Genomic DNA, 10,850 nt, shown 5'->3' on the forward strand with positions numbered 1-10,850 from the left:
GTCAAAGTCAATGCTCTCAGCACACTAACTCTCCTAAATGTTCATCTGGACTATGATAGATAGTGGTTCAATATGAAACAGAACCATACAATGATTTGTGTGTTATTATTTTAAATAGATTGTGACCGTAATTTACAACGAAGCTCTGGCTATATTTTAAGGCACATTTATACATGGATACAGATCATTCCGAAGGGTTAGCTTTACTGTTCTTTCCACTGTATATTATTGATGTTTATTATTCTCCTGCCTCAGCCAAGGAGCTGTAGCTTGTCTGCACATAGCTCAAAATATTGCAGTCCAAACAAAGTGCAAGAAACACATTATTCATTTGACTCTGTCCCGTGGAGTTTAAAATTCAATATAAAACATTTGTTATTACCTAACACGGCTCTATACAGTAAAGCCCATGAGTGCATGTCTGAATTGATGTTATATGGTAACTTTATGTCTCTTTGGCTAACAAGTATTTTTATTGTATATTTCAAGTGCTTGGTTAAAAATGAAAGGCTGCAGAGCTTTTTACTGTTCTACTCTTTACCATTCTACCAGTTAGATTTTTAGTTATAAATGCTTTTATTATCAAAAACTTTAAAAGTGGGAAATAAATAAACTCTCTACTTTGTTACAAACTTGCATCCGTTAATGTCTGTGTGTGTCTTGCAGATCCCAGGTTTCTGGGCGTTCATCTGATTCCAGAGAGTGACAACCCAGAAGATGACAAAATCTACCTGTTCTTCAGAGAGAATGCTATGGACGGAGAACATGCAGGAAAGGCCACACACGCTCGCATCGGGCAACTCTGCAAGGTATGCATACGCACATATACACGACTGGCCCTCACACAGTAACATTCAAACATACACAAGAGGATAGAGACAAAGACACACACTCTCACACCGACATTTTGTGAAATAGCTTCTGTATCTGGAAAAACACTTGACGGGTGTCTGAGTGGCTTTCATAATGGCAGCTTTCAGGAGCTGTTATCTGTGATTATTTTTAGCCTGGAGAAGAGTGGGCTTTGTTGTTGTGTGGTACAATCGCCCCCGAAGACAGAAACCTGAGAGAAATGTTAAATGTCGCTAGAACCTGAGAGGGAAAGACATCATGAATGGCAGCACTGTTATCCTAATGCCAGGCTTTGGCACTGATTGGGTCGGCTACACCCTTCTGCTCCAGGGGATGTTTATGTTAAATCACTGGCCTTGTGTCAGATTTCATGTTCCAAATCCTATTCTTTTTCATTAGGCAGGAATTCAGTACGCTGACTGCAGATCAGTGAGTGATGTCCAGCCTCAACTTCCCATTTAGCTGCATATCGTGCCTCCTTCCAAACAGCCTGATTACCCAGAATGTCAAGAATCTGCTGTCCTCAACACAAGACAAGCCATCCATTATGGATGATGTGGTATTAATTTGGGCCTATGCATACTTGGACACATTTTAATTTGCTGTCATAAATCACCACTAAGTTTTTATGAGCCAGCACTTTGTGCATCTGTGTTTGTGGTGCTATACTCTGGAAGGCACAGAGTTGCATATTATTTGGATGTGCACTGAAACACACAGTATGGTATGGCAGTCTTCGTTCTGCATAGCATCTAAAAATCCTTCTCTTTTTTTTCCTAAACAAAAAAAATTTCTTCGTTAACAATGCAAAAGTGATTATTTTTTATTTGAAAGCCGAAAATATGTTCATGCTTTTTTCATGCTGCCAACAATAAATGGTTAACCCTAACCCTTATAGTTATTTGAAAAAGCTTTCCGGTGTATATCATTAGTCTCACGGGATGTAGACTTCAGGCATAAACCATGCAGTTCTCTTTGTATTTTACAGCTTTTAAAAACCCCTGCAACCTGAAAATGGCTGAAAATAGTTAGTTAATAGAAAATAAAGCATGCCTGCATGGTCCTTTCGGTCAATTTGCCATTTTAGTTCACCACCAAAATAATTCCCCTACCACTATTTTGCAGGGGCACTGTCGCTACATCCTGGGCTAAGCACCGCCTGTGGCAACTGGGATCGTTTTAAAGAAGTGCAAACAAGCCAAAGTTTTTTCCCCCTAAAGTCGAACAATAATGAGGTGCAGCCAGGCTCTTCATTGGCACAGTGCTGTGGAGATAGTTGTGGCTGTGTGAGAGTCGTATATCACATACAGACAGCTGACAGTGTGTCAAAATAATGTATCTAAGGTTGAAATATGCTTAGTGTAAAGAAAGACGATTCAAGAATGTTTAGGGTCTTGATTAAATCTACTGTCTCAGATCCAACAAATACACATCATTTGTTATGTATGTGTGTTGCCATGGAGGCATTAGCTCCTGATGTATCAGCTACTGTAGTTTTGTGAAGAACATGTGTGTTTGCTTAACTTCTGAACTGCGGGTATCTAAAAGTTCCTATTCTTCATAAGTCACAGATGGACAAAGTGATAACGGGAAGAATTTGAAGGGCTTTCCCTACTTCTTTCCATGTCTGTTTTGTAATAAAAGTGAAAGATTGTGTCTATAGTATGCTTTAAAAGGTGTAAGAGGGGGCAAAATGACAGCATCGGTTCAGCTCACCTCATTCAGTGAGGGGGTAATATTCTCAGTTCAGCAGTAGGGTGCAAAAGCCCTCCATCAGCCTACACCCAATGCGTTTTTCTACACAAAACACAAGGCTGCACACAAATGCATAAGCCTGAAGAATGTGTTTTAAAATACCACCACATTGGCATATAAAACAGTTTGTGGAAAATAAAGCAGTAATTGTCTTAGTAGTTACACAATCTTCAAATAAAATGACGCGCTTGATGCTGAACTTCTACATGTGATCTGTCCGACAGAATGACCTGGGAGGTCACAGGAGTCTGGTAAACAAGTGGACCACCTTCTTGAAAGCTCGACTTATTTGCTCCGTGCCTGGCAGCAACGGAATAGACACACACTTTGATGAACTACGTGAGTGACTGCTGGTGCTGCTTCCCACATTATTAGCTTGAGATGAAATGCGACCTTTTCCATCGAAACTGCCCGTAATATATATATACTGCCTTCTCTCCGGCTTTCAGAGGATGTTTTTCTCATGAGCACCAAGGATCCCAAGAGCCCAATCATTTACGGAGTATTTACGACTTCCAGGTACTGTCATGGAAATGGAGTGGTTTTGTCCATAACCTTTTGTTTTTTTCACCAAGAACAAGCCCTGTCTTTATCTGACTCATTCTCTCTCTCTTTTAATTAGCAACATCTTCAAAGGCTCAGCTGTGTGTATGTACAGCATGACAGACATCAGGAGAGTGTTCCTGGGTCCATACGCTCACAGAGATGGACCCAACTATCAGTGGGTGCCTTTCCAGGGACGTGTTCCCTATCCACGGCCTGGCACTGTGAGTACATAATACTCTATACAAGAGCATGTGCTAAGAGTGTCATTAACTCTGCGTGGAAGTTCTTGCTTCCTCATTGCCTTCTGTAATGGCTACAACAACCCTTTTTTGTCTCCACAGTGCCCAAGCAAGACATTTGGTGGATTTGACACAACCAAGGACCTTCCCGATGAAGTCGTAACCTTTGCAAGGAGCCATCCGGCCATGTTCAACCCCGTCTACCCCATCAACAATCGACCCATCATAGTCAAAACAGACGTGGATTATCAGTTCACCCAGATAGTGGTGGATAAAGTAGAAGCAGAAGATGGCCAGTATGACGTAATGTTTATTGGCACAGGTACAAAGTGACATATAGTAATAATCATACTTGGCACTGTCACAGCAAATGATTTGTGGACTAATAAACAGACAAAGCGAGTGAGTAGTTCCATTCAAGATGTGTGCTTTCATTGTATTCTAGACATGGGAACGATTTTGAAGGTGGTGTGCATCCCCAGAGGCTCCTGGCATGACTTAGAGGAAGTCCTATTAGAAGAAATGACAGTCTTCAGAGTAAGTTATTCTCCCATCACTTGTTTTACTTCTTAAGGGGATTGTACGATAAGCATGCAAGGCATAATTATTATTTTTCTGTTTTATTTTTTTTGCAGGAGCCGACAGCCATTACAGCCATGGAACTTTCAACAAAACAGGTATAGACTGAAGCACTAAATATGATGTAATGTTAAGCAGCATCATGTCGTGTTGATGTGTTATTTTTGATCTGGTTCTGATAAATTTCACAATTTAGCTTAAAATAAAATTACCTACTGAGTGCAGTGAAGGTTGCAGATAAACCTACTTGATTTCAGTGCAGAGAAACATGCAGGAATAATGTATAATAAAAAAAAACATCTCACAGGTTACTACTGCTTATGCCCGTGTGTTTGTGAAAAACCTGCCTGAGAAAGCTTTTCCTTACAGGTGACACACCTTGCTTAGGGGCAGAAAGAGAGAACAAAGGCACGTTTGTCTAAAACTATTTAAACACTCGGAGATGAACCAACGTGTTATCACACAAAGATCTCAATTGTTGGCTTTTGAGCAACAGTTAGCTTGTCAACTTTAAATGGCAGGGAGAGAAAAGACGAGTCAGCTAATTGACAGGTAGGAGGGAGCTGAGCACCTGTAGTAAAATGGTCCACATCTCTGACTTGTACCTTTAAACGTAATCCAAACCAAACATGGCTGTAAACACATGAAACCTAAAACTTCTAAGACATAAAAAAATCTGAATGTCTTGTATCATTCTCTTTACAGCAACAACTGTACCTGGGCTCGAACATCGGCGTGTCTCAGATGCCTCTGCACCGGTGTGAGGTTTATGGGAAGGCCTGCGCTGAATGCTGCCTGGCACGGGACCCTTATTGTGCATGGGATGGAACAGAATGCTCCAGATACTTTCCCATGGCTAAGAGGTAGCGAATGCGTACTCCATGTTCGTACTTGTCGTGTCGCTGTCATGCCGCTGAGTTTTACAAGCTGCTCGACATCTTGTTCACAACAGCTTTAAACCTCTGACAAAGTTTTCACGGTTGTCTACGACGCATATTATACCTCCACTAGCTAGATCCACTAGAGCTTAAAGTAAAAAACACTACGAGTGCACAATTAGCACATGGGCTTCAGATAAAGCTTTATATAAATACTCAAAAATGAATATATGTTCATTAGAGCAACCTGCTTTAGATTTAAACAAGAGTCGATCACATGTCAGAATCAAGCTTGTTTAAGAATTATGTATGTTTAACACACTGACTATACTGTATCTGAGTGAGATCAAACCTGATTATACTGTATAAAAGGGTTTCCACGTCCAGATTGAGGACATATGCAGTCGGGCTGAAGTTCAGCACTGGAGCCGGGGCACACTTATAGTGAAGGCTTTGTTTATTTGCCAAAACCCCCCAAAGGTATAGGTTCATGTTTCTAGCAGAAAGCTAGAAATATAACCTGCCTCATGTGTTTACTGTAAATGAGAACCAATGTCAGGGATGTCTGGAGGCTGCCTGGGTGAACCAGGGGTGAGGAAGGTGTTGGAGGTTCGGCGGTAGTGTGGTTATAGTAGGGGATTGGTGGTGTGTGTTTGTATTATGTGTGTGTGTGTGTGTGTGCTTTGTGTGCAGCCTCCCACTCACGGCTTCATGGGGCTTATTGATTTAAATGCTAGCTGCACAGGATCCTGTTCTCACTGTTAGTTGGACTCTAGAGCCCTGCGTTCAGAACTAAGCCAGCGCCGAGCAAACTCTTACCTCCAATTACCAGCACACAAGCTCTGGGTTAGAACAATGGGAAGCAGGAGGAGGAGGGGGGGAGAAATTACCAGTTTGTTTTTGGTGTCTCCATAGCTGCTTCAGTTATTGTTTATAGAAAATATCCTGGGGGTAATGTTTGACACCAAACATGAAACTCCATCTCTTCTGTATCTGTAACTCAGAGAGAGACGACAGGCTGGAGTGATTGATTAATTTTGGATTCCTCCACACACACCCTGTAATTAAAGTGTTTCTACCGAGCGATGGGCTGCTTGCTGTTTATCTGTTTATGTTGGCCTCCACTACTGCTGCATATCAAAACCCCATTCAAATACACACCTACACACACACACAAACTCCCAGAACATCTATATTCTGTCTCTCTCTCTCACAGACACATGTTCAAAGTCTCTGCTGACTCATGAAGGTGTTATATTTGTGTTCCTGCAGGAGAACAAGGAGGCAAGATATCAGGAACGGAGACCCACTCACGCAGTGTTCCGATCTGCAGCACCACGGTACGTTAACAGAAACACAATGATCAAGACAATGTGTGATGAATATGTTTTGCTAATTGTGTTTGATAAGTTGAAATGGTTCACTGAAGTATATAAAAAAAAACGCAGCATGTCTGTTTTAAAGGGCTCAGACTGGCCTCAGAGCAGCTGCTGGCCGTTCCTGACATGATCAAAAGAGTAGGGAAGCCAGCTGAATGTGTGGTGGTGTTGTATTTGCGAGTTTTATGTGTTTTCTGGTGGTGTGAAGATTAGGGTCGGTCCGTGTGAGGCTTATAATTAACATGGTCAAGATTCCTCCGAGCCTCCTCGCTGTCGCCAAGCCCTCCGCTCTGCTCCCCCATCAGAGGCCTTAGTCCGAAAACAGGACTCCCACTGTGGTCTAATGTACTCACTCAGTTGTTTAATTACACATTTCTTTCATTTCATTTTAAAGAAAGAAAAGAAAACATGCTATCAAAAGCTGCCAATTTGAGAAGAAGTTCGGACACATAAAGATATACTTAGAGTTGTACATTTTGGCCAAAGATCCCATAAACAAGACGAACTGCAAGTGTTAAAAAAAAGTCTGTAATATATTTTGAACTTCACCAGACACACAATAAGATAAAATCAGACAGTGCAAAGACTCTACAAAGCACAGCGAAAAACTCAACTTGAAGAATTGTACTCACTGCCCATCTCCTTCCAGTGACTGTCACTGTGGTGGGAGCTGCCGACTCAGCACATGATTAAGTGTGATAAGAAAAGAGACAGCATTTTGTGACAAAGTAATGTCAAATGCAGTCCCAGTAATTGGAGAAAAACTTTTTTTTTTTGTCACAGAGAAAAGTACAAAAACAGAGAGAGGGTTTTGAAAGTCACAAAGACTTCATCGAGCTATTTCTAATCATTCCCCTGTAAAATAAATGACTGTACACAGCATTCCATCACAGCCACACCCAGAAATACCTGAAACAACACAGAGAAAACATTAACAACTTCACGTGACTAAACTGGAGTTGATTGATTTTTCTAGATGAACTAAGCGGACAGACGACCCTCCTGGATAAGACGGTGTACGGCGTGGAGAACAGCAGCACTTTCCTTGAGTGTAGTCCCAAGTCCCAGAGAGCCATGACCTACTGGCAGTATCAACACTCCGCTGACGACCGCAAACAAGAGGTAGGCACATCCTCAGCGCAAACTTAATGTTGAAATAAATGTAGATACAGATCTGTCTGCAGAGCAGGTACTTCATAATAAAGACGCATTAGATAATACACAATCCTATTTCATCAATATTAAACGCCATATTTGAAATTAGTTAGAAAGTTAGAAATTAGCAGCGAAGCTTATTAGATGTTTGAGGAACGCGATGTCATAATAGCTTATTTTGATGTGCTGAATCTCATTTCTTTTCTGTCTTTATCTCTTCGTCCTTCACTCTGTCTCCATCGCCTCCAATTTTCTCACCCTGCAGATCAAATCAGAAGAGCGTTTCATCCGCACGGACCAGGGCCTCCTGATTCGCACGCTGAACAAGAAGGATTCGGGCATCTATCTGTGCCAGGCGGTGGAACACGGCTTCATGCAGACGGTTCTAAAGGTCACCCTAGAGGTCATCGACACGGACCGCCTGGAGGACCTTCTGCATCGTGACGAAGAGGCAGCGGCCAGCGTCCCGGCTCAGGACTTTTCCTCGCCGAGAGAAACTCCCAATCAAAAGCTCTGGTACAGAGACTTCCTGTCTTTGGTGAATCACCCGACCCTGAACAGCGTGGACGAGTTCTGCGAGCAGGTTTGGAAAAGGGAGAGGAAGCACCGGAAGCAGAAAGCTCACCTGGTGCAGCAAGTACAAATGCACCAGCAGCAGCAGCAGCAGCAGCAGCAGCAGAAGGTTGTGATGAACCCTCACAGCCACATGCACGCTCAGGGGCTGGCGGCCAAGTGGAAACACCTGCAAGAGAGGCAGAAGGGACGCAACCGCAGGACCCATGAACTGGAGAGGGCCCCCCGCAGCGTCTGACCCACAAACCTTGACTTTTAGCGCTGAGACTTGAAACCACACCCAGTTCTCATTCTGTAAACCTGATTAACTTATCATGTTTGTCCTCCTCCATTCTGAGATACAGACTTCTTCCACAAAAGACTGGATAGAAAAGTTAAAATGCAAAAACACCACCCTGGTCTGCCAGCTGGTGTGTTCTGTGCGTGGGCAGCCGTGTTTACAGAGCGCCAGTACGGAGGACTGCAGGAAACAGGATGTTGTATCACCCCCAGTCCATTGAAGCATATTATCTCAGCTGGCCTCTGTGGCCCTGAACTTCTACAGAGGGACAGCGTCAACCAGCACAGGAACTGGACGCATATACCCACACTACAGACTCTTTGTGGAGGTGGCTGTGGCAGCGGCATTGTGTCATGGCATGTTAGTTAGGTGTCTTTGTCAGTGTACAGATGAGTAGGTACCTAAAAAGACGCGATAATGTCTTTTATACTGCATAATTACAGAACACGTGTGGGTGAGATTGTATTAAAAATAACAGTCTGGAGAATAAACGTGCAGTGGAATCATAACAATAAGTGACGCTCATGGAAAGGACAATAAGGAATATTTGGTCTTTTTTTTTTTCGTATTATTATTACTGGGTAAATCAGCCAACAGGTGAAAGAGAAATGCCCGAGCACTGCAAGAAACCAGGAGGAACAGTCATTATTTGGTCAACAAATCTACTTATGTAACTAAGATGTGTAAATACTGTATTCTACGATGTCTCTAAAGGGAATGGCTTGCAGTTGTCTAGTTGCTTCATGTTGTTTTTCCCCCCCAGATAGAAATGTATTTAAGAAAAAAAAGTCTGTCGAAAACAGTCGTAAACAGGGAGATTTTGTACTAGTCTGTGTGTCTATGCCCTAGATAAGCTTCCCAAACAAAGACAGGTTTTATTTTTTTTTTGTTAATCATCGGATTCTTTTCAGCATTTATAAAGTTTAGAGGTCTGCCAACTGCATCACACCAGTGCGCAACATGTCACACTGAGTTCTTCCATGTTAATTTAATTACACTTTGTATACGATTTGTTTCCGCTACTTGTGTATTTATTGATATACGGTTCTGTACGTTATGACTTTTGATGTGCAGACTTTTTTTTTTTTTTTTTGCAGTTCATCATTTCATTAATTTGATTTACAGGACCAATCTCGTTAAAACAAAAACAACTGTATTATCACAAATACTGTAGTAAGACTGGAAGTTATTTATCAGTTTTGATCAATATCGCCTGCATTACATATCAAACGCACTGAGCAATAAGCCAGTATACATACTGTAATTTTTCTTCCACATTTATTATCCATACTCTTCACAGGCGGCGCACTGTGACGGCTTCATTTCACTGCATGTAAACGAAAACCTCTAGTTTTTTCCAGAGTATAACAGCATTTTACTAAACGACGCGCACACACAAAACCTGGAATGTAGCTGTGAAAACATCATGTAAATATAAATAGTATGGTCTATGTTTGACAAATATGACACTAGTGCATGTGAATACTATTGTAGTGTTCCTGTTTTTGCTATGGCAATGATATTCTAGTCTGATGTCGTCACCGTTAAGTTGTTGTTTGCTTATGCAGTACACAATAGTTACTTATTTCAAAGATGTACATACTATTTCTGTTAGGACTCTAAACTGTATACTTGATATAAATAAGAACTGAACAGGATCCCTCTATGGATTGTCCACAGACCACTTTGCAACACATCCGTCTGTCAGATAATGTAAATGAGTGTTCGCCAGCTTCATCTGCTTTTGGAAATCTACACCAAAGGTAGATGAGAAACAGTTGGAAGTCAGCCGGAGGAGAATCTAACAAACTAAGGTGAACACCAGAGTTGTGGATTATGATAAGATCATCATCATAAAGAGAAAAAAAAAAGTAGGGGACCTGTCTTGGAAGTGAGGAAATGAAGTGCTGCTGTTGCTGCTTTTTTGGCATGATGATGATGATGATGATGATGATGGTGGCGATGTATTCTACTGATCTAATAAATGTCTCTTCATAAAGTGCTGCTTTCATTAAATCTGTTTTTAATATAGTATGTCCTGCTGCGATTGTGGCACATGGCGAATTCCTGCAGCGCTAGATTATCCGATTAGATTCTCGAGTAGCTCACTGCGTGCATTTCCATATTAATGAGGAAAACTTTTATTAACTTGTATAACTTATCTTCAATATTGAGATTTATTAATGCTGTTCTTGTCTTTTCTCCGCCCTGAGAGGAGCCGACAGTGAAACCTGGCTAATTAGTGATTTGGTTAGCAGAAGCAATTACCATGAATGATAAATATATTAAAAATCAATGTGGTTGAACACGACAGGCCGAGTGTCTCTCATACTGTGTGTTGAAAATGAAGCCGTGTACTATGATGTGCCTCAGGCGGTGGAGGAATTACTGTAAGTTGATATTAAGACCTTGATGGGCGACGTGAGGTGAATAATACATGAGATCCCCACAGACGCCAAGCTATTGTGTTTGCATACTGACAGCAGCTGGTGGCAAAGTAACATTTGAACTCGGCTTCCTATGTCTGCAACTCGAGCAGAATCAGTGCAAAGAAAGAGCAGAAATCACTTCTCAAGGGTTTGGCAGAAACTTCATCTCACCGACAACAAAAGAC

General features: G+C 41.7%; 1 protein-coding gene across 2 annotated transcripts in view; it reads left to right on the plus strand.

The window, feature by feature from the left end:
* The window catches only part of sema3ab (sema domain, immunoglobulin domain (Ig), short basic domain, secreted, (semaphorin) 3Ab), a 34,945-nt gene extending 24,709 nt beyond the window's left edge, over positions 1 to 10,236 (plus strand). For both annotated transcript variants that reach the window (XM_008287444.1, XM_008287443.1), the window contains 11 exons: positions 667 to 809; positions 2,832 to 2,946; positions 3,057 to 3,126; positions 3,230 to 3,374; positions 3,495 to 3,714; positions 3,838 to 3,929; positions 4,028 to 4,069; positions 4,677 to 4,834; positions 6,122 to 6,189; positions 7,205 to 7,350; positions 7,649 to 10,236. In XM_008287444.1, the coding sequence (XP_008285666.1) occupies positions 667 to 809; positions 2,832 to 2,946; positions 3,057 to 3,126; positions 3,230 to 3,374; positions 3,495 to 3,714; positions 3,838 to 3,929; positions 4,028 to 4,069; positions 4,677 to 4,834; positions 6,122 to 6,189; positions 7,205 to 7,350; positions 7,649 to 8,194 (1,745 nt within the window). In that variant the 3' untranslated portion in view covers positions 8,195 to 10,236. The remainder of the gene's footprint in view (positions 1 to 666; positions 810 to 2,831; positions 2,947 to 3,056; positions 3,127 to 3,229; positions 3,375 to 3,494; positions 3,715 to 3,837; positions 3,930 to 4,027; positions 4,070 to 4,676; positions 4,835 to 6,121; positions 6,190 to 7,204; positions 7,351 to 7,648) is intronic.
* Positions 10,237 to 10,850: the final 614 nt, after the last annotated feature.

Source organism: Stegastes partitus, unplaced genomic scaffold (genome assembly GCF_000690725.1).
Source record: "Stegastes partitus isolate 25-593 unplaced genomic scaffold, Stegastes_partitus-1.0.2 Scaffold501, whole genome shotgun sequence".
Classification (NCBI taxonomy): domain Eukaryota; kingdom Metazoa; phylum Chordata; class Actinopteri; family Pomacentridae; genus Stegastes; species Stegastes partitus.